This window comes from Ammospiza nelsoni, chromosome 2 (genome assembly GCF_027579445.1).
Source record: "Ammospiza nelsoni isolate bAmmNel1 chromosome 2, bAmmNel1.pri, whole genome shotgun sequence".
Taxonomy (NCBI): Eukaryota; Metazoa; Chordata; class Aves; order Passeriformes; family Passerellidae; genus Ammospiza; species Ammospiza nelsoni.
Genome location: NC_080634.1, coordinates 81,376,086 through 81,399,932, shown reverse-complemented (window position 1 = coordinate 81,399,932; position 23,847 = coordinate 81,376,086). Strand labels below are relative to the sequence as shown.

At 38.6% G+C, this 23,847-nt stretch overlaps 1 protein-coding gene across 3 annotated transcripts in view; it reads left to right on the top strand.

Moving 5' to 3' along the window:
- The first annotated feature begins 678 nt into the window (after positions 1–678).
- NALCN (sodium leak channel, non-selective) overlaps positions 679–23,847 on the top strand; it is a 222,706-nt gene continuing 199,537 nt past the window's right edge. For 2 of the 3 annotated variants that reach the window (XM_059493794.1, XM_059493792.1), the window contains exons 1-3: positions 686–831; positions 10,478–10,624; positions 12,913–13,095. In XM_059493794.1, the coding sequence (XP_059349777.1) occupies positions 10,517–10,624; positions 12,913–13,095 (291 nt within the window). In that variant the 5' untranslated portion in view covers positions 686–831; positions 10,478–10,516. Of the gene's footprint in view, positions 832–2,596; positions 2,689–10,477; positions 10,625–12,912; positions 13,096–23,847 lie in introns of all 3 variants that reach the window. The other variant, XM_059493793.1, reaches the window with a different exon arrangement.

The following is a 23,847-nucleotide window of genomic DNA, read 5'->3' as shown; positions in this document are numbered from 1 at the left end:
CTGTTTATTTGTGATATCTTTTTCATACAATCACTTAGGCTGGAAAGACCCCTAAGACCATCTAGTCCAACAAGCGAAGATATTTTAATGGGGTTTTTTTCACTGTGGAGCTCGAAACTGGGCTTTAGCACGGCCCTTCAGTAATTTGAAAATTAACTAGATCACCCAGTGAAGTCAGGGCAAAGACGTGCATCACCACTGTAAAAAGGCCTAAGTGTACAAATAGGGTGTCTTAGCAAAACAAATCACCTATCCTAGCACTTGAAGAGCATAATGAATAAAACGAAAAACAAACCCCAAACCAACCAAGAAACAAAAAGGCTGAAGCCCGAACTGGAGCCCTACCGAACTGCCGCAGCAAGCGGCGCCTCGGCGGGCGCTGCTGCTGGCCGAGCGCAGTGCGGGCTCAGCCGAGGCACGGCCCGACGGGCTGCGGCCCGTGCCGGGCACCCCTCGTGTGTTTCGGGGCGCAGCGAGCACAGTTCCAGCCGCTGTGGGGGTGATCTGCGAGACGGGACCGCCGCGGGGATCACCCCCCAGGTGGCGGCGGGGCCGCTAAGCCACCTCTCTTCGCAGCCGGGTTCGTGAGTACGGCGGGGATCTGTTTGTTCCGAGGCGCCCGTGCGCGGTCGGCACCGTCTCCTCCGCACCTGCTCCCTCCCCGCCCGCCCCCGCCGCCGTTGCCGAGAGACTGAACGCGGCCGCCGCCGGGCGGGCCCCGCCGCCCCGATCCATCGCGGGGAGGGCGGCGTGCGAGGCTGGCACGGCACCGCAACGCCCGCACACCCGCGGGGGCCGCTCCCGACCGCGCCATGAAGGGAGATGCTGGCGGTAGGTCGGAGGCGGCGGGAGCGGCTCGCTGCCGCGGCGCGCTGGGGCCCGGCGCCTCCCCGCCCCCCTCCACGGCCCCTCGGTGCCGGCGGCCGCCGCGGCTGTGCCGGGAACGCTGGCGGCTCCCAGGGAAGGAACGGGCGCGGCCAGAGGCCCGCCTGGCTCCGCGGCAGGGGAAGGGGCGGCGGCGCCCTCCGCATCGCCCGCCCCGGCCGTCCTTCCCCGCGGTGGGAGGGGGCGCTCCGGGCCGGCCGCCGCCGGCCTCCCCCGCCGCCCGGGGCCCTCCGCAGCCCCGTCACTGAGGCAGAGCGGGGCCGTGCGGCCAACAGGCCTCTTCGGGGGGCACTCATTTCATGGGGTGCCTGGGGATGGGCACGGGGGTGGCCGCGGAGAGCTCCCTCAGGGGCTGCGGGTTTGGCGTGGTTGGAGGGAGCGATGTTCCCAGGCCTGGGCTAAATCTGTTTAACGTGCAGTGTCACTGGTTCGTACATCGAATAGAGATACTTAATACTTTTTTATTATTGACATCTTTTTGTTTTAGTACTCTCAGTAAAATCAGAGATGTATTTCGAGAAAGGATCAAGGTTTCTTAATGTGCAAACGTGGCTTTTAAGTCAGCTATGATTTGGTAGGTTAACTGTTGTTGCATCCAGGCAAATATTTACACCGAGGAAACACTAACTAAATGCTGTTTGAGTCTTTTGTGTTCATCTTAAACATCATCAATTTCCTGGTTCATTTCATTGCTTGTTTTCGTTTTCATTTCCTTTCCCAGCAGCCCCGTTCCACCTGCCGTTTGAGTGATCAACAGAGAAATTGTACATATTAACAATGAACTATGCTCTGCTGCTTTAATCACAAAAGCTGAAGTTTCTTAACTTCAGGAAGGGGATGAGAAATCACATTTCTTTGAGTTGGTCTAACTGGATGCTAGACTGGATGCTAGAAGTCTCCAGCTGTCTTCAAGTATTTACATATACCTTTGGAGACTTGTAGCAACAGTTGAATTTGTTTTCATTTGGTGTGTTGTTTTGTTGTGGATTTTTTGTTTTACCGTTTGAGCTTGGTTACTTTCAAAACTGTAACAATTTGTACAAAACTGTATAATTTGTGCTTTAGTCTTCCTGTTTGGTGCATCTGTTTTATTTTACTCTGAAATGTGGTCCATCACAGTTCATTGAGCTATATCACCTGGAAATATAACTTACTCTGCTTTGACTTATTTCCAGCTCCAGGACGCTGCTGGTACCATGAGCACCATGTAGATCTATCTGTGTGGCATTCATCCAAACGTGTCTTTGAGTCAAATGCATTTTGTGTCTTAAACCTTCACAGTAGAGGATGAATACTCTCACACTGTGTTGTAGGGAGTAATGGGCTGCTGGACCTGGCCCTAAAAGACTTCTGCAGATGAGAATGTCTTCTTGAGGCATGAATAGCTCATGGTGAGATAGAACTGGTTCTGGCTTCTGGGGAGTTTGGTTTCCTCCCCACCTGCTTAGGCGTTTAGGAGTTCAGTCTGTTACAAATAAGATGTGTTTATGAGGAAAATAGAGGTGTTGCATTAAAAAATAATTTTTACTGCGTTACTAATAGAATGCTTGAATGGTTGGATCTCCTGTAGGTTTTGAGCACAAAATCTTTTGGGGATAAAGAGCAAAGTCAGCCTAATCTGGGTGTTACAGATTAAATCATATTTTCTTTCCCTTTAAACCTTTCTCTCTTCTCCCTTTCATTACCTTCATAGCATCTTTTATTTCAACAGAAGTTTCCTGGATCGGCTAAATAGTGATAAACATCTTGCTTTGCAAAATACCAGTCCTAAATTATAGTTGCAAATTTTCTTGATTGTACTAGGTAATTTCTTTTTCCTTTCTCTATTTTCTGTGATATATTAATCTTTTATTACTTTTTTTTTTCCCCTTCATGGTGAGGACAATTAAGTAGTGAAACAGGTTGCTCAAAAAATCTTCCTTGCTGGCGATTTTCAAGTCTAGACTGGAGTAACCTGAGTAAACTGCAATAGCCTGGGCTGCCACCAGAGTTGATGATGCTTGAGCAGGAGGTACAGTTGGAGACCTTCTGAGATCATAGAACCAAATAATGGTTTGGGTTGTAAGGGACCTTAAAGATGATCTAGTTCCAGCCCCACTGCTCTGGGCAGGGACAACTTCCACTAGACAAGATTGCTCAAAGCCCTATCCAGCCTGGCCTTGAGTACTGACAGGGATGGGACATCCACAGCTTCTCTGGGAAACCTGTTCCTGTGCCTCACCACCCTCATAGTGAAGAATTTCTTTCTAATATCTATCTAAACTTAGCACTATGTATCCTTGTGAAAAGTCCCTCCCCAGGGACTGTAACACCCTTTAGGTACTGGAAAACTGCTCTAAGGTCTCCCTGGAGCTTTCTCCAGGCCAAGCAGCTCCAACTCTCTCAGCCTGTCTTCATAGGAGAGGTGCCCCAGCCCGTCTTTGTGGCCTCTTCTGGACTAATTCCAACAGATCAATGTCTTGTGTTGCAGGCCCTGGAACTGGGCCTCTGGAGAACCTAGATGGAGACTCACAAGAGCAGAGCTGAGGTCCTTCCAACTTGAACTGGCTTATGATTCTATGAACTCAGTTTTCCTTTCTGTTTTTTTTCTTCCCTCCAAAATAAAGCATTCGCGTTCAGTACGTAAAGTACCAGAGGTTATGGTGCCACTTCTAGGAACTGCCCTGCAGCAAGGGCATGTCAATTAGTTTGTTTCAAAGGGAAGATAAGAAGATATGAAAAGAAAAAGTCCTAATTTTGTTTTCGGGACTTCAAGTTTAGGATATATAGGCATTAGAATTTTTGCTGGCAGTTTCCTAAAGGATAGAAAAGAAAGAATTTGGCAAGAAAAGATGATCTAGAATATGTCTGTTTCTTTAATAATTATTTTAGCAAAGAATATAACAAATCTAAAAGAATATAACCACCATTTATTTTCATTTTCATGTATTTAAACAGTGAGAAGATGGATATACAAGGTTCTAGCATGTAATTAATGATTCAAAAAAATCCCAGAAACATTAAATTAATCACTTAAGCAGGCATGCTGCCAGCCATCTGCCTACAGAGAAGCTCCTTTCCATCCACGTATCATTCTGGGAAGGAATTCCTTCCTTTAAACCTTGAAAAATTGATCCACAGTACTCAGAGCATGTTACTGAATGTGGGATATTATAAAGAGAGGATGGCTTGCTCCTTGAACCACTCAATCAATGACATGGTACTGCCTGTCCCCTTATGTTCACAAAGGGTTAAACACAAAGGGTTAAACCAGCATGATTCTTACTAAGGATGTTGCTATGTGTCTTTTTGTCAGCAATGGGCTCATGTATTTCTATAAATCACATTGCAGCTGACTGATCTTAGGTCAGCAAATGGTGGGGAAGTGGCTCACAGTCCAAGTGAACTTTCAGAGTAAACCAGCTGTTAAACTCTGCAGATGTATTTGGGAAGGAAGTACACAGCCATTAGAGTTTTCTATGTACTTTATATTTTATATGATTACTGTTCATTCAGTGGCCGTCATAACGCTTCAGCATTTTATCAGCCATTCTGACAGTTTAATTGTAGAACTTGGAAAGCTATTGTGTTATCCAGTCATGCCAACAACCAGCCTGTTATGGGTAGGTGGAGGGTGCTCACCAGTCTTGGTTTCCACTGGAGAGCAAAAGCTGGCTACTGGTACAGGGAAGTAGCTGCTTCATGCTTGGATGTGTTCCAGCTTTGGGATACATGGGGAGTTGGGACTTTGAAATGTGAGAGTGTACTTGTTCTTTACTACAAAGGTCATTTTGGTGTACCTGGATCTCTATTTTGTATGTAAATGAAGTGTCATGGAATGTAATCATCTTCAGTTGTTCTGGCTTTTTTTTTTTTTTTTTTTTTTTTTAACTCAACCAAATCTCTTAATTAAAAAAATGTGGAAATGTGGAAAAGCTAAGCAATTCTATTCCAAATTAAAAAGTTTTGTTTGTGGCTGTATCACTGCACCATGTACATGTATGTGTAATTTCTTCAGAATTGTATATTGCGGATGTTAGAAGGGTTAAAGAGAACAACATTATGTGACAGTAACAATAGACTCTATATCTGACTCACAAGAGATCTGCCTTTGTATGCAATGAGAGATTTGATTCTGCTTGCTGGGTATTATTTTGGTGACATCTGAAAGGAACAATTTATGTGTAAGAAATAAATATTGTAAGAGCATTGTCCTTAGCTGATAATAAGACAAAACACAGGAAGTGCATTGCAAGCAAAAAGCTGAAGTCTGAACATCTGCCTGTTTTCAGACTAGATGTTCTTACATTGGCAGCCTCAAGCAATTTTTAAACTTTTCTCGGTTTTGAACCTCAGTCCTTTGATTTTTGGTCTGGGATCCTGTTAGTAAGTACAAGATACTATCAGTCATTCTTTCCTACATGTATCCAAATTGTTTGAAAATTTGAATGTAACTATTTTTAGAATATTTCCTTCAGTGTACCTTCTTTGTGAGGAAACAGCTTTGTTTTTAGTAAATACTAAAATTTGGTCAGTTATTAGCAGTATATCATGCTTAAATAACAAAGACGTCTTTCAGAACATTTCATCAGTTACAATAGTGATGCCATGCAGAGAAAAAATACTGAAATAAGCTCTTACTTGAAATTAGTTATGAGTTAATAGCATCTGTGGTGGCATGTGCCTTGTGATTGTATCTACTGGAATACTGTCTTTACCCTTCTGAAATAAATATATCTGTACTGTTGTATATGCAGCTTGCTCACTTCAGATTTTTGCTACATGAAAACAAATGCTGAATGCCATTTAACTGTACCCATACCCAAAATCAGGGATGGAAGAAGCAGTGGATGCAGGGAGCAGGCAATAGAGAAACAGTGTCAATTTGCTAAGAAGGAAAGGAGAAGGCTGTGATGAAAGAATGGGAACTTACATTTTTCCTATAACCATGTAATGCATACTGAAGTTAAGAGCAATCAATTTCTTTAAGGTAACCTGTACTTTAAAGCTTTTTTTATGTATAATATGGAAATGGGGTTTTGTCATCATGCTATGTGTATGGGTGTTCACGTCATCTTCCTGTTGCCCATTTCAGCTCTCTCATTTGTAATTATTGTCTTGAAGTGTGTGCCACTTTCTGTGTCCCTGCTCTGGGAGAAGCTGGAAGCAGTGTTGACATTTTCAAAGAGAAAATTGAAGAGAATGCTTGTAGGTGGCCTGCCTTGGGAGGACCTTCAGGCAGTGCTCACATGATCTTACGTGACAAAGTCAATAGACAGTGAGAAAAAAGTATGTTGAAAGCCAGGCATAGCTGATTCCAAGGATTTTTCTGATTTTTGAATTCTCTGTAAGTTGTAGGAATATCTGCTTTGTTTTCCTGTTGATATTTCAGTGAAGTAATTTTTCAGCTGCCTTCTTTATCAGCCAGAGCCTTTATAAGCATGTTTTCTGACTTTGTGGTAGAGATCTTTTGAGCAGATTATGCTATACACAGTGAGCTTGCTTTATAAGCAAGACTCAGATTTCTCAGCTTTTGATGTTGTGGAGGATCAGCTACTTTTTAAAATTTGTCTTTTGATTTTTTTAGGAACTGCATATTTCCATCAGAAGAAGTGTCTTGCACTTAGTGGGAATATTGCAAACTGGGTCATATCTTCTTCTAACTCTTTTTTTTTTCCCAAGTGCACAGTGGGTCTTATGTTCACCCCAGCCATTGCCCTGGCATACTTTCATTTCAGCGGAAGCTGCAAATTTAGTGGGTGGGGGTGGTTTAGAAAATGTAGAGGTTGCAGAACATGCCTGCAAGTTCAGAGATACAAAGTAAGAGAACAAGGCTGCCCTAATGGATCTGAGAGGCTCAGAGAGTTAGTAATATTCTGTTTAGTTTTATTTCTTTTAATTTGCCTTTTCTTCTAAAAATAGAGGAGAAATTTAAAACACTGAAAAGGTTGACACTTGCAATGTGAATTTTCATTGCTGCTATAAAGAAGGTACTGCAAAGAAATGTGAAGTGGTTGTAGCCCCAAAACTCCATGACATTTTCCTGTCTTAAGAGCCTGTCTTCGCCCTGCACCCAGTATGTCTTAAAAACACTGCAGCTAGAAATACATCCTAGGGAATGTATTTAGCCTTTCACATTAATAACAGGTTGTGATCAAAGAAAGACCTAATGACGTATGTCAGAATCAATGCAGGAACTGCAGGGGTGGATTTGTACCAGGGTTAGGGAGGGCCACATCCTCCCCATTGGCACAGCTTGGTGCGCTGCTCGCTGCGTCACACGCTGGAAGGAGCTCATGCACAGCTCCCCTTCTCTCCATCCTTCAGCTGGTTCCTCCCTGAAGAAACAAGTGCAAAAGGGATTAGCAGTTCAAGGGTTAAAATTCTTTACAGACATGGCAGAGTTCCAAAACTGCAGCGCATGGAAAAGTGTGTGTTCCTTGGTAAAATAAAAGTAGTGAGAACAGCAAAAACCATTGCATAAAAGCTTGAAAGCAGCTATACTCTAGTTCAAATAATCTTGCTAAAGACCATTTACAAAATATTATTCATCTGTCATCTTCATTCTGAATTTTTGTGTGCATTTCTGGTCATTTCAAGTAGGGAAGTAAGCAAGCTGATTCTTTTATTCCATAACATTTCCTCCCTTCCATTTGGTTTTATATACGTGGAGATTTGTTTATTCAAGGCTGCCTCATAAAAATAAGAATTCTAATCTCTTTAGTCACAACACTGATTAGCTGAGTTGGTCAGAGCATGGTGCCAGTAATGCCAAAGCTGTGGATTTGATATCCATATGTGCCATTCACTTAAGAGTTTGAATTGATGATCTTCTGGGTCCCTTCCAACTCAGAATATTCTGTGATTTCTGTGATTTTAGTACGTGAACTGAATCCATTATGGACATTTATTATGAACATCTAAAGTTCATGTTATTTTCTGTGCCTGGACCAATTTAAAATTACTCGAACAAACAAAGAGGCACTGGGTAAAAGGATAAGGGGGAATTTTATTAGAAGGGTACGGCTAATCTTCCTACACATCAAATATATAAATAAGCAATACTGAGAAAAGCATAAAAACAACATAGTCTTTCTAATAGACTGTTGAAAATTATTTGCTTTTTTTACCTAAATAGACATAGCTTGTTATTTAGACCATCATTTATTTAAAAAAAATAAATCTGTAAGTGGCTAAACAAAAATCAGTTTTTCATATCCTGAACCTTTTGTCATAATTATTGATTGCACTTATCTTATTAATTCTCTGTTTACTGCTACCTCTTTTCTTAAAAGATTACTAGAGCCCAGTAATGACCATTACCAGAAATAATAAACATAAAATTATTATTCTTTATTTAGCTTTTGAGTAACAATTTCAAAGGAACATATTTGTAAGAAACATTTTAGGCAGTGTTTTTTCCCCCTAAAGTTTTGGGAAATGCAGCTCCCAAGGCATTGCAGTAACTTCTTATTACTATGCTAAATGTAGCCATTTGGAGGTTTCATGCCCTCAAAAAGCACACCAGCAGCTCTGAGACTTGAAGCATTTCTGGTTGTGCTTTGGTCTAAGTAGAGAAAAAAGGTCAGTCCATTACACTGGGAAATAAATAGGAGAAAATGGAAAAAAATGCTGAAGAGGAGGAAGTAGTGAATTCAGGTACAAAACAAAAATAGAACATGAAGTTTGAGCATATACATGGAGAGAGCATGCAACCTCTGTGATTATTACTTCATTCTTCATTTGTTAGAGAAGGGTTATTAATATATAATATTAATTTTACAGTATTTGCATGTGTGTAGTGACAGCTTACCAGTTTTACTTATGCTAAGATTGCTGTGAATTGCCATTTGAAATGAATATATGTGTCAGAAATTGTCACTTATTTTGTGCATTTAGTTTATTTCTGTTTGTTTTTAAAAATCAGTTTTTGCATGATGTCAGCTCTTCCAGCTGGGAACATCAGTACAGGACCTCAGCCCTGTTACTGTGTGCTTTGTACAAAGACCAGTGGTTCAGGCTTGGTTTTACAGAGACAGGAACCGACCTCTTGAATCTGAAAGAGAACACAGAGCAGGGGTAGACTTTGAGGAAATTGGAATAAGATTAAGGGTTTACATTTGCCATAACAGCTGAAAAGAAGAGACAGAAAAGGATGCAAGCATAATGTTTGGACATGAAGCAGCAGCCCATGGGATGGAAAAGGCCAGCTGAGACCAAGTACATGGGCACTTCTGCAGTCGTGAGCCCACTATTGCCTCCAGCTAAATCGAGCACAGTGTTTCCTGCATTCTTGTTAGAGAATGTGTCATTGTGACACTTGTGGCTGTAATTACCAGGGCTTGTAGTGACAGGACAAGGGAGCAACAGAGTTAAACTGGAAAAGGGAAGATTCAGGGTAGACATAAGGAAAAAATTCTTTACAATGAAAGTGGTGAGACGTACAACCAGGCTGTTCAGAGAAGCTGTGGTAGCCCTATCATTGAAAAGTGGACAGGGCTTTCAGCAGCCTGATCTAGTGAAAGATGTCCCTGCCCATGGCAGGGGAGATTATCTTTAAAGGTTAGATTATCTTTAAAGGTTTCTTTGAACTCAAACTATTCTATCTTAAACTAGTTTTGACAAACTTTTGCTTGTCACAGGGCAGTGTCACCACAGTTGGTCCAAAGTAAAGGTCCAGAACAAGGCCCCAAGATCTTGCTTTCTTCCTCCCCCTACTTTGCTGGAAAACAACAAAAAAAAAGTCTCTAAGGGGTTGTGATTCATGAACAATAGAATTGTATTTCAAGGGCAGACAGTTACTTCTCAGGAGAGTGTATCTTCCTCATCTGCTTGGATTTGCTTAGACTCTGGGATCCATGAACTGTGTCTGTGGGAAAGTCAATACTAAACTCTAACTCAACCTTACAGCTCTCATGGCGTGTCCCAAGCTGTGGCTCACATGGCTGAGCATACAGAAGGCTCAGTCAGTGCCACCCATGCAGGAATGTCCAGACACAGCCTGACCTTGTGGAAACAACACGTTTTCGTCACAGAGAGACAACTTTCTGGCTGTTGGATAGATAATTGCTAACATCAAAAAAAGTATTAGAAAAATACTTTAGAAAATACTTATTAGAAAAATAATGTTAATAGCAAAAAGGCTCTTCTGATTTCAGTAAATAACATTAACATCTATTGGCTGCTTAACATTGCCTGTTTGCCTTTGGCATGTTGGGATTTATCTTAGCCTAGTGTAATAAATGGAAATGTCACCATTTAATTAAATGGCTCCAGGTCAAATTCATCCAATGTTTACTCTGTGTTGAAGTTCACAGCAATAGAATTCTTTGCATATTTTCAGAACAAATTCTTTGCATATTTTCAGAACAAATTCTCTATCAGCATTGCTAAATTTCTGGCAATTGTTTGTGTTGCCTACATTTGTGTAATTTTTTGGTAAACTAACGAGTGTCATGTCAGTGATTTATATTTAATAAAATCAATATCCTATTAGTAAGTACAAAAGAAGTGTGCATGAAAACAAAATGCTTTAGGTTATTTATAAAACAGTTTAAAATGCTTTGTAAAACTGCTGAAGTGAATTAATGTTTTCTGTCTCTTTTTCACCAAGGAGGTTTCATGATTATAGATAAAAGAAGTTAACTTCAGGATGCTAAAAAGGAAACAGAGTTCAAGGGTGGAAGCCCAGCCAGTTGCAGATTTTGGTCCTGATGAATCTTTGTCAGACAATGCAGATATTCTATGGATTAACAAACCAGTAGGTATCTCTTTCTGTAATTACTAATTTTAAGTGAAATGTAAGATGAGTTGTTGAAATATGACTTTCACAAAAATTCTGAATTAGATATTAGTCAGAAAAAAGTTTTTGAACTATAGTTGCTCATGTACCAGTTAAATTTTTGAAAAACATCAAAGACTAAACAAAATAGTTTCTTTTGGCTATTCCAAAATTATGGGACGATCAAGCAGTATTTTCCAACCAGTTCATCTGATTGATTTTTTTAAAACAGCCATCCTTTCAAGGTCTCTGGTTCCTAACATGTTCATTGAAATTACAAGTTTATAAAAAATTAGCTTTTGGAAAGGATATTAAAAGGAGGATTTTGTTGCTCAAGTGGTAGCTATCAATAAGCACTTGATTTTCAAATCTCCTTTTAAAACATTTATGAATATAAAATTGTTGTTATTTTGGTTGTTTATTTTGAAGTACAGCTCTCATTTTTCTCATACCATTTAACCTAAAACCTGCCTTTGAGAAAAAAAGAGGTGTAAAAGTGTCTGGCAACTTGAAACTAGGGAAAATTTCATTAGGAGTGGAGTTATTAATAGACTGTACAGTATTAAGAAAATGTCTTTACCATGTAAATATATTTGTTATGAATTAATTATTTTTTCAGGAGTGAGCATGGATTCAGGATTCCAATATTGTGAATCATTTCCATTTTTGCAGAGAAGCCATTTTCACATTTCTCTTGGTGTATAATTTTTTACTTTTTAAAAGCAGGAAGTAAAATATTCTGAAATAATACCATTTGTTATCATTGCATTCATTTAAGAAAGTCATCATCTCATTTGTAGCAAGGATGCCAGATCTCCTCAGCTTTGCTGCTGAGTTTTAACACCTAAAACTATGTAGTATGAATTAATATATGGGTATTGTCTTGTCAGTTATTTAAGTAGAATGTTTGTATTGGCTGCTGTAATAAACTCAAAATGTCATTGCAGATAAATATATGACGGCTATTTACCTACATTTCTCATCACACAATGCACGAGGTTCTCATGGAATAATTTTTTTGTCATGCTGCTGAACTACTTGTATATTGCTTAGTGTTTGTAATGCTGGCACTTTACTGTGTTAGAGAACAAGTTTTGTATCAGCCACACTTTAATACTTATGTTAATTGTTTCAGTTGAAACAAGGTTCAAAACAAAGTGGATGTTAAAGGGATGTTGGAGATCATTCATAAGGTGCATTCTGCTTCTAAATGATTAATCTGAGCCCAGAGTATGCAAATGACAGAACTATTTTATTCATGTCAGATATCATTAGATTTAAGTGAGTGAACAGTGAGTGTTAAATTAGGTAGCTGTCTTTTTGATATCAAAAGGTCTGAAGTACACTGTAAATGAGTCTAGAATTTTTCCCCAGATGAAAAATTTTGATAAATATTCTTCAGGTTTTTTTTGTTTAAAGATTTTTTTCTTGCTGAAGTATCTTTTCCTTTTTGTTACAATAGGTATGACCTTACTAACTATGATTCATTATACTTACCTGACTTCAAGATGTTTCAGTCATATTTTGATTTAAAAGGAAAAAATCCAACCCTAAACTTCCATATTGATACATTCTGCTTTTTAGTTACGTGTCCCTCTCTGACCAGCAATGAGGAGTGGGACTGAGTCCTAATTAGTAATAGAAATGAGCTGTTCTCCTATAGCAACAAAACTTGATTGGAACAAAAGTGAATCCTGAAAGAAGTAGCTGTTTGTGACATAGTCTCTTTTATATTCTTTTTATATTTGTTATTTTCATAATCAGAAGGATGCTTTGAGTCCTGTGACTCTCATTTATTTTTTCTGAGTTGTGAACAGATTTAAAAATAATTTTTTCTTAAGGGTTGAACTAAAATTTTCCACCAAAATTTTATTTAATCCATCCTCCCAACTTCAACTAATTCTACCTATTGTCTACCCATAAATTTGATGGGTTGTCATTTGAAAAGAAATTGAATTACAAGTGCCACAAAGTAGAAATGATAGAATCCTTATTCTCAGTTTCTTGGCTCTTAATCCATGTTTTCTGAGTTATACAACCTCACTAATAAAAGTATATACATGTCTATATATGTATAAGTAATTTAGAAATGTTTATTTTTGGTTGAAGACCTCTTATATGTGGATTGTGATGTAAAAGGACACAGACGTGGGTTTACAAAAGACTTCCAGGATAAGCTATGGAAACTAAATATTTGAGGGTTTTTTGAACATCAAAGCAATCTTGTAATGTCTCCTGTTTGGGTTTTGTTTATTTTTTTTCTTCAGTGGGTGCACTCTTTACTACGAATTTGTGCCATCATCAGTGTTATTTCTGTGTGTATGAACACTCCAAAAACCTTCGAGCATTATCCGCCTCTCCAGTATGTGACATTTGCTCTTGATACTCTGTTGATGTTTCTTTACACTGCAGAGATGATAGCAAAAATGCATATCCGTGGGATAGTTAAGGTAAGCATTTAAACAGTATTCTCTGAGTGCTTCCAGTGATCTGAATGTATGCTAATGACATTTGGTATTTGTTTTTTAACTTGCCAGCTCTTCTTGCTATGATTGTTTTGAACTGCAGGCAACATCATGGCATATAAACTGGGATATAGTTGGATAAAGATGTAGCTTTACTGTGTATTTAATCCCCTCAAAATGTAATGCAAGCATTCATAGTAAAGGTTCCCTATTAAGAAAACAGTTTCATTTTATTAGTAGAAAGAATTAAAGGAAAAACAAGCTACATACACATTAGTAAGAATATTTTGTAAATGTTTTTTGGTCCATATATGGACTTAAAATTTTGATTTTTGTTTCATGTGGCTGGATGTGTTGTTGTATGTTTACCTAAATAAGAACAGGAGTCTTACTGTGAGCTAGTTGATAAAGTGATCTTGGTTTGAATTTTTTTTACCTTGTTGGTAAACAAAATACTTCTCTTGTCATATGACTGCTGTTGTTGCTGGGCTAATTTGTATAAGTGGATTGGAGGCTGCAAAATTGCAGAATATTTTAGTAATCATTATTTGGTACCATTATTTTATTGATTGTTTCTAGTCTTCTGCACAAAGATACAAATTTGGATTTCATGTATAAAATCCACTTGCATACCTTACTGACAATGCAATTATGGCACTACTGCACATAATAGTTAATGTGTATTATGTTATCCTTGCCTTTAACTCCTTAAATGTCTGGTGACTCCAGAGATATATGTACTTAAGATCTTAATTTTTTCTGACTTTGCAGATAGCAAACTCAGAAAAACTGAGCTATTGTATCATCACGCATAATGAATATAAGTGGTAAAAGTTTAATTGTCAATATTAATATTTAGAAAGTTACTGAGATAAGATGATTCTGAGAAAGTCATCATGGATTGTGTAAAGCCAGAGTAATCCTTTGTGAAGTGCTGTTTCTTGCTGCTGCCTGAGCTCTCTTGTTCAGAGATGTCCATGAAGAAAGTGAAGACGTGGACACAGGATTATGCATAGAGTATTAGTGACCATTGTGAACATTTGAACAGCGTGGGAATAAAAAGTTCCTATTACAACCAGAACAGCCTTTGCAGAAAAAAGGAAATGTAGATATTAATGCAGAGAGAGCAGTGGCCAACAGTGTGACTTTTGTACAAACCTTGATTTCTGATCTTTTGAATATGCAAATAGCAATTTCACTCACAGTGAACACCTAGGGTCTATGAAAGATATGCTGCTGCATAGCCTGGTGTCTTTTCTGGGTTGTTTAAATTTGTGGGTTTGTGAGAAAAGAATATTAAGGATTGCTATTGTCCTTATGGGGGACTTTAACTTGCTAGAAATTACCTGGGAGCGTCACACAGCTGGAACAACCTTCTTAAAAAACCTGGATGACAACTTTATGGAACAGGTCGTAAGAGAGCTCACTCAAAAGGATGCTCTCCTTGATCTACTGCTTGTCAACAGAATCAATCTGATGAATGAAGTGGAGATCAGCAGCTGTCTTGGCAAGAGTTTAAAATCTCTGTTGACAAAAGGAAGAATGACAGCAAAACCTCATCTCTGGACATGAGAAGAGCAGACTTTAGGCTGTTCAGGGAGTAAGTAAGTGAGGTCCCCAGGGAAAATGTTTTTTGCAGGTGCTGGGGTGCATCTGTTCTGGTCACTTTTTAAACATCATGTCCTCATGAAACAGGACCAGGCAATTCCCAAATGTCAGAAGTCAAGAAGACTTGGCTGAACAAAGCCTTCTCTTGGAAATAAAGCAAAAGAAAAGAAAGATGTATGACGAGTGGAAGCAAGGTCAGGCGACATGGGAAGATGTGAAGATACTGCTTGTCACTGTTGGGAGAAAATTAATGTGCCAAAGATCAGCTGGAGTTAAACCTGCCAGAACTGTGGGGGACAATAAAAAGAGTTTTTTCAAGTATATTAATGGCAATAGGAAGTGTAAGGATAACATCAGCCTTTAACAGGATGAGAATGGTCACCTCACAAACAGGGACATGGACAAGGCAGAGGTGTTTAACACATTCTTTGCCTCTGTGTTCAACATGGATGATGGACCAAAGGGATCTCAGCCTCTGAAGTGGAGACCATGACTATCAGAATTATCATCTCCCAGTTATCCCTGAAAATGTTCAGGATCTGTTGCTCCAGCTGGATCCCTACAAATCTATGAAGCCTGATGGGATATTGCAAAGAATCCTCAAAGATCTGCTGATGTCACCAAAAAACCTCTCACAATGATTTTTGAATGGTCTTGGGAATCTGGAGATGTCCCAGCTGACTGGAAGCTGGCAAATGTTGTCCTGATTTTCAACAAGGGCAAGAAGGAGCATCCCAGAAACTACATGCCTTTCAGGCTTACTTGAGTGTCCAGTAAAGTTATGGAGAAGATTATTTTTGGAGGTATTGAAAAACACCTGAAAGACAATGTCAGCACAGCTTAGTGAGGGGAAAGTCCTGCTTATCAAATCTGATTTCCTTTTTATGAGAATGTAACCCAGCTAGCTGATCAAGGGAAGCCAGTGGATGTAATCTTTTTGGATTTCAGTAAATCCTGTCTCTCACGGGATTCCTCTGGACAAAATGTCCAGCACACAACTGGACAAACGGATCATGTGATGGGTGAGCATCTGGCTCATTTTGGGCGCACAGGGTTACAATCAATGGGGTGACATCAGACAGGTGACCTATGACTAGTGGGGTTCCACAGGATTCCTCAGCTCTGTGGTCTTCAACATCTTTCATTCTTTGTTGACCTGATGCGGACCCAAGACTGGAAGAGATACTGAGCAAGTTCACAGACACTACACAACTGGGAGGAGCTGTTGTCTCCCTTGAGGGCAGGGAGGGCCTGCAGAGAGGCCTCATCTAAATTGGGGGCTGGGCAATCACAGCCCATAAGAAATTCAGCAAGGGAAAGTGCTGGATTCTGCACCTGGGATGGGCCAACCCTGGATGTACAGTACAGACTGGGAATGAGATGCTGGGGACCTGGGTGTCCTGGCCTACAGAAAGCTGAATATGAGTCAGCAGTTTTGAGTGCTACATTGTAAGAAAGATATTAAACTATCAGAGAGTGTCCAAGGGAGTGCAACTAAGATAATGAAGGGCCTTGAGGGGCAGACTTATGAGGAGTGGCTGAGGGTACTTGATCTGTTCAGCCTGGAGAAGAGGAGACAGAGGGGAGATCTCACTGCAGTCTACAACTTCTTCATGAAAGGAAGAGAAGGGGCAGACACTGATGTCTTCTTTCTCGTAACCAGTGACAGACCTGAGGGAATGGCCTGAAGTTGTGTCAGGGGTGGCTTGGGTTGGATATTAACATCCAGAGGGTGTTTGGGCACTGGAACAGGCTCCTCAGGGAAGTGGTCACCAGCACCAGCCTGACAGAGTTCAAGAGGAACGTGGATAGTGTTCTCAGGCACATGGTGTGACAGGGCTGGGAACTGGACTCGGTGATCATTATGGTTCCATTCCAACTCAGCTGATTCTGTGATAGACTAGACTAGACTAAACTAGAATAGAATAGAATAGTTTGAAGGGACCATTGGAAGGGAACTACAATCATAATCTAGTCCTACTGCCTGACCAATTGAGGGCTGACCAAAACTTGTAGTATTTTGCTAAGTACACTGTCCAAATGCCTCTTAAGCACAGGGTTTGGGCATCAACCATCTCTCTAGGAAGTCTGTCCCAGTGTTTAACCACCCTCTTTATGAAATGCTTCCTAATTACCAGTCTGAACCTTCCGTGACACAGCTTTGAACCATTTCCATGCATCCTGTCACAAAGAAATCAGCACCTCATTCTCCACTTCCTCCCTTTAGGAAGCTGTAGAGAGCAACAAGGTTTTGCCTCAGCTTCCTGTTCTCCGAACTAGACAGACTTGGAGTCCTTAGCTGCTCTTCACAGGAGGAACTTGTCTCTGATTGTTGTATGATGAGTTTGTCTTTGAAGTATGCGTGATGAGTCTGGGCACACAGAATTGATAGCTGTCTGGAGTTGGTCCCATTGCCTCAATTCATGTTATAAATGTATCGATAACAACATGGATAATTTCTTTTGCGCACTGACATTTTGCTCTTCATTTATTAGATAAAAATACAGTAAAATAGATTCTATATAACCAATGTTATGCAAAGAGAGTTTAAGTAGAAAATGGCTGTATTTATTGTTATTTTAACAATTGAGGATTTGCTTAAAACATAATGTCTTGTAGCATTCATCTGTAAATATAATTACATTGAAATGAAGTGCCTTCTTTGGTGCTATTTGGGGAATTGTCTAAGAATAACTTAGATGTAAGGGACCTCCAGAGGTCATCTGGTCTGACCTGCTGCCCAAATCAGGTCCAGTTAGATAATGTTGCCCATAGCTTGGGTTGTCCAGATGAATCTCAGGATTCCTCCAAGCATGAAAATTCCACAAGCTCTTCAAACAGCTAATTCTAATACTTGACCAACCTTATGCAAAAAATATTTCCGGTAATGTTTAATCAAAATGTTCCATTTTTCTTTCAATGCTGTTCAATAAATAATTTTTTTAGTGAATTATTTGACTTATTCTTTGGATTATTGTTTCTAGGGAAAATACTAGTTTAATATTCTAATTTTGTCAAAAGCATATTGATCCATGGACTGCCAAAGATAGTGGCAAATTAAGTAAATAAGGCACTGTTTAGAAACTTATTAGCATTTATTAAAGATGGTTGTATGTGAAACATCTTTATATAAGGCAATTTTTTACTGCAATATTCTAATTTATATGAATTCAAGTCCTTTAGTGAGCGTAGTATCAATGAATGCATTGCAATATGATTCTACTGAACTTTACAGTGAATCAGTATTTCCATAAATTCTTGAGGAATTGAAATGCTAAAAAAACCTTTGGACCATGATTAATGCAAAATTATAGTCCAGCAAGAAACCTAATTTATGGAGAAGTTAGGCACCATCCACTTAAGTCCCAATTATTAACAATGTAAGTATAGCTGAGCTAGGAAGATTTTGAAAATGTCTAATTAACACCTTCTGAGGACAAATGAAAAATACACTTCCTTTGGTTTCTAGGGCATTTTAGAAAAGAAAAGTAGTTTCTGAAACTGCTAGCCTTTGGTCTGTAGAAAGTTTCCCTTTTCCATGTGTTAACTAAATGACAAAAGAAACCAATGCCTCCCTCCAAAATTTTCTCACCCCAGCAGAAAAGTTAAAGTGAAATCTTGCAGTGGTATTGTGTCTTTTATTACTCATGTTTTCTTCTGGTTTATTGTTGCTGTGCTTGTAAAATCTATCCAAACTTTGGGCTGCCCATGAAGCTACTGACACATGTCATGAACAAGTGGAGTAATGCTATTAATACATCTGTCTTTACTTTGAAACTTGTATCTGAAAAATTAAATTCAGGCTGTAATTTCTTACTGATTGAAATATCATTTAAAGCAACGTTCTAGGACAGTCTGCCTAATGTTTGTCTCCATTGTTAAAAATATAAGTACAAGCAGTAAGAATTCGCAGTGTTTTGTGAAGTTTTATGTGAGACAGAGACAGAATTAGAGCAAGTCAGTTTGTTTCTTAGGACATATTCTTATGCTTGCATTCTAAACAATTATCTATTTTAAATTTAAAAAATTCTTTATTGAAGAATGATGGCTTGCGATAGTAAATGTAATAAAAATGTAATGGTTAAAGCTAGTTGCATAGTTGCAAATGCGTAGTTAAATTTGACATTGGTATTTTCATGATCTTTTCAGTTCAGAATTCCATTTCCTTCAATTGATCCTAGATTTGTTCTCATGCTCTTTAGTTCCCAGAATGTAAACAGGGTTCAGTGACTCTCTGTTTCTGATTCCTGTCATGTTTCATGCTCCTTGGTCAGAAAGAGCTTTGCCAGAGTCAGCTGCATTAAGGAGGTATTGTCTGTCAAATGAAAGCAGATCAATCTCCTTCATTTTATCATCAATAAAATTTAAAGTGCTTTCCAAATTACATGCAGTTTATGTCTACTGCACAACTTAGTGATTGACTGGCAGGCTTCTGAGAGCACCATGAAGGAACTACTCTTTGGGTCTGTCAAAATAGTTCATGAGTCAACCTGGAACTTAACTGACAAGTCTTACGGTCTCTCAGAATCAAAGTTCACATTGATGTGCCCACTCATATGTCACTTAAGAGCATGACTGTATGTGCTTGACAATACAGTCTGTTTTCTGATTCAAGGAAATTTTCATAAATTATACTCCCCTTGAAAAAGGAGCTGGGGTGGAATTGAAGAAATGAAGGATAACTCTCAAGCCTAAAACAGATGTGTTGTTAGATGAGCATTGGACTTCTCAAAGAAATAGAGCATCCTAACCTGTGACCGAAGGTCTTTCTTTCGTTTAATCAGTAGAATGAAAAAACTACCTTATGCTTTCTAGTAATGCGTCTTCTGAAGGTCATCTCATATAGGTATGACCAAGGTAAGGATACCTTACTTTAAAGGTATCTTTTACATTTATAAGAAGTATTTATTTTCAGCTTGTGTGTGGGGAGAGAGAAATATTCCAGGTGAATTGCTTATATTAGACACAGTTGCACTGGTGTCATTATGTATAATAAAATAATCAAAGAGGAAAATGTGCCAAAAACTGTAACAAAAAGGAACCAAGTAGCAGTTATCTCAGATGATAATACAGCCTTTAGGGAATGAAAGATGAGTGCATGTAGTTTTGTTCCATAGACACTGTTAGGGTGTATGAAATTTTCTTCATTAGACTGCATCCCCCTTGCAGCTTCTAATCACTGTCAGTATGGTATGAGAGAACCTACACTGAAATCATGTTGTGAAGAGAAGGCATGGTTTATCCTATCCTCCATTAAGAGAGTTACATGGTAAAAAAAAAAAAAAAAAAAAAAAAGTCAGAGTTCTTTCTCCTGTCTGTTAAAAAAGCCTCTTTGACACTTAATGCTGAAAATGAGAATTTTTTTTATACAATACAAGCACTGCACTGAATTTAATAGAAATATCCTATTTTTTACTGTGCAGTTGTGACACATGTCAGCTAACAAATAGGATTGCAAAAAGTCTTAAGTAATGGTCCTTAACATTTTCCCCATTGTTAAATCAATTACATTTACAGCAAAACTTTTGTACTAACTGAAGTAGTTGTAAGTGGATTTGTCAGAGTCTTATTTCAGTAGTACTGTGTGCTCTTCACTGACTTCAGAACTCCTGCAAGGGGCAGAAGTGAATGGTTACACCATTAGCTTTCTGCATTTTTGGTGAATTCAGACAGAAACTGTAATTAAGCTTCTTCTGCGACCAAAACAGTCTCAAATAGATGGGAGCAGTTTAGTTTGCTGCTATCTAGTACTAAAACCAACAAAATACTTAATTACCTGAAATCAGTGGGTTCCTGCATGTCAGGTTTTTCCAGGCAGCATTTGTCCTATTCAGAGAGAACATTTTCCTCATTATTTTTCTGATATGTTCTTTGGTTGATGTAGTTGCTGTCTGTCTGCTCAAGAGGAGAGAATTTAGGATGGAGCTTGCAAAAACTAAATTTTTACACTTAAAATAGTAAAAGAAAAATAATATTCATCAGCACTAACTTGAGGGACTGCAATGGTCTGAAATTAGTTGTCTGTGTCCAAAGTAGGCTTTTTCAGAGGATAATTTATCTGGGTTTTTTTCCCACTGATAGAAAGGGAAGCTTAAAGCACACAGGCTAACACCTCACCTGTAGGTATCTCCCAGTCAGCAATTTCTCTAACTTGTATATTTATTGTCAGTGGAAAAGTGGGGACTACAAAAAGTATACACACAATGTGATGCTAAATTTTTTAACATTTATGGCATAAACTCATTTATGCTTAAATTAATTTCTTCCATAATCATCCTAATTCATAACTTTGTCTTGAGTTATCGGTTACAGATCTGATGTTTACTGCACTTTATGACAAGTTTCTGTTTTGCATTCTTTTCAGTAGTTTTAATTAACATGCCATTTTTATCAAACATGAATGGAGAAATTCTGTTAATCTTTCTGATAAGTGATGGAAATATTAATAGGATTATGGTGAAACACTGTCAACTGGCTTAACAGCTTTTGGTAAGTTTGTCAAGGGTGTTTCTGTTGCATTACAGAATGAAAATAGAAGATTGAAATTTTGAAATTAATTTTACTCCATGACTTTAGAAATGCTGTATACCCATAGTTTATGCATGAGTTAAGGATAGGGGAGTTGTGTTCTTTTCAAGGGTTGGATAGTAAAACAGAATATGTGGCTCCTGTCATCCAGCAATAACATGCTCTGATGTGTTTGTGATATCTCTGCTGGAAGCTCCATCTCAGGATGTTCAAGTCACAAACAAAAGCGAGAGCCTTGACCTTGAGGGTAGGGACATAACCAGTGGAATAAGTGGCAAGGTTAAGAAAATCTGGGGATGCTTTGACTAAGTATAGTGAAGGGGAAAAAATAGAAAACTACTTACCTGTGGTCATAAAAAACTTACAGAGCAAACACAAAAAAGACCATTTGTCATAAGATTTGAGTTTCTGTTTTACCCTATGCCTTGCAATTATAAGATGAAAACTACTTATCCTTGTTACAAGTTCTTTTCAAAAACAGATGTATATTAAAATACACGTATATATTTGTATATTAAAAAATGGAATTTTATACTGTCTATAATGTTGGAAACCTAGTTAGTGCAGGTTCCATGTTATCCTGTGTTGGCAAATAATAGGCTATTTTAAATTGTTTTAAAACTTAATACTGGAATATTTTAGTGTTGGAGCTGTGATTGTTAGTTTTAAATATTATTTTGTATAAAAAGTATTTATATCCATTATTTGAATACAAGAGTCTACAAAAGTTGATTCTTCTGTCTCACCTTTTTCCTGTGTTTGTTGCTGCTTTGCTAAGTGTCTACAGCCATCGTAAGGACATCTGTTCCCAGGCTACTGGGATTGTGTTGCTCATAAAATACTCTGCTGCTGTTTCCAGTCACAGGAAATTAAAGAAATTAAAACTGATTATCATGAGGAAAAGAAATTGGAAGTTGCCTGCAGCATGCTGCTAGTTGGGTGTTACTGCCTGTGGGCCAGGGAAGGTTAGAGACCATGGCTCTGGAATATACGCACCTGTTTCTATGGTTACTTGTGTCTGGTTTATTGGAGTGTTTATTACAGGAAAGTAATGACTCATATTACACAGTGGGGCTTTTTGCACCATTTTTGCATTAACACATTAGAAAATCAAATGCATTTAAATTATTTGGTGAAAGTACATAAGCAGTATTTCTAAAATAAAAATGGTATTTATTCTAACTGGTCAAGGGGTCATGGAGGTTTTTAGTGAGAAATTATTCCGGGGCATGGATTGAATTATGTGTTCATATAATAAAATACTTAGTGACTTACCATGGTGATCAAAATTTAACCTAAAAGCTACTAAGAAAAACTGAATTTCACTGAATTTCATAATGTAGCTAGAAATATACAGACCAATTAGATGAACAAAACTTTACTTTTTGACAATGTTGTCTTTTCCGTCTCCAATAGCACTTTCAAGGATTACTTTCTAGTTATTCTTCATGAAAACAGCTTTATTGAGGGATATTTTAAATGTATTACTTCATGTCAAAGTAAAATGATACATATATCAGGAAAGCAGTGAAACCAACATACTGGATGACATGTTTTCAAGTAGCAAGAGAGAGAAATTCATTCTTAATGTGCCTTTCTGCATTGAAATTTGCATTTTCAAGAAAGTCTGCTATACTAAAAAATCATATTTTATTTTATTTTTCTCCCATGTTGTCTTCTCTCTTAATTTGAGAGGATCAAAAAGGACATGAAGATAAACAAATCTTAATGGCATCCAAATCCCTGCTGAAAGGAATAAGAGCATTTCTGTGCAGCTGTATTTTCATGAAAATGATGAAATTTGTGTGGGATTTTTAAAGGAATAAGCCGAATGTAAAATTGGATTTCACGGTATTGTGTTTTCCACCATTAATATAAATATGGATTTCTTACAGCTATACTAGGATTTTTGTTTCAATAAACTTTTCCTGGTCTCTGTAGTAAAAAAAAAACAAGTATTCTTCAACATTTTATAATGCCAATTACCAAATGATACAATCCTCTTTCCGGAAAGTGCCTCCTTCTTATGTATTCCAATCCTCATCATTGTGGATTTTTTTCTGTTGAATGAAAGCTTTGAATGTCAATCATAAATCAGAGTTTTGTCATGTTAGATGAGACTGTTTGCCTATCAAAACTTCCTGTTCAGCCTCCAGGCAATATTTGATACTGCAAATTAAAAGCTTTCACCTTGAAACATTTGGATCCCAATCTGCCTATTGCACCCACCATAAACACTGGAGCTAGGGGAGGGCAGAATACTGCTGAATGAAGCACAGCAGTGTTTATTTCACATCACCTCTCTGAGACTGCAGAGTACTTCCAAGAATGAGCAGATGTCCATGCTTGTGAAACTAGATGTAGAACTGGAGTTAACCCCACAAACTGGCATTTGGAGGAGATTGGCTTAGATGTCCACAAGTAGGGAACAGTCTGGGTTGGAAGGAACCTGAAGAGATGGTCTGGACCACCCTCTTGCTCAAAGCAGGGCTCAGAGTTCTTCAATCAGGGTTTTGTGAAATTGAGTCTTAAATATTTCTAGCAAAAAACATGCAAACATTTCTCTGGGCAACATGTTTGGGTGTCTGACTGCTCTCACAA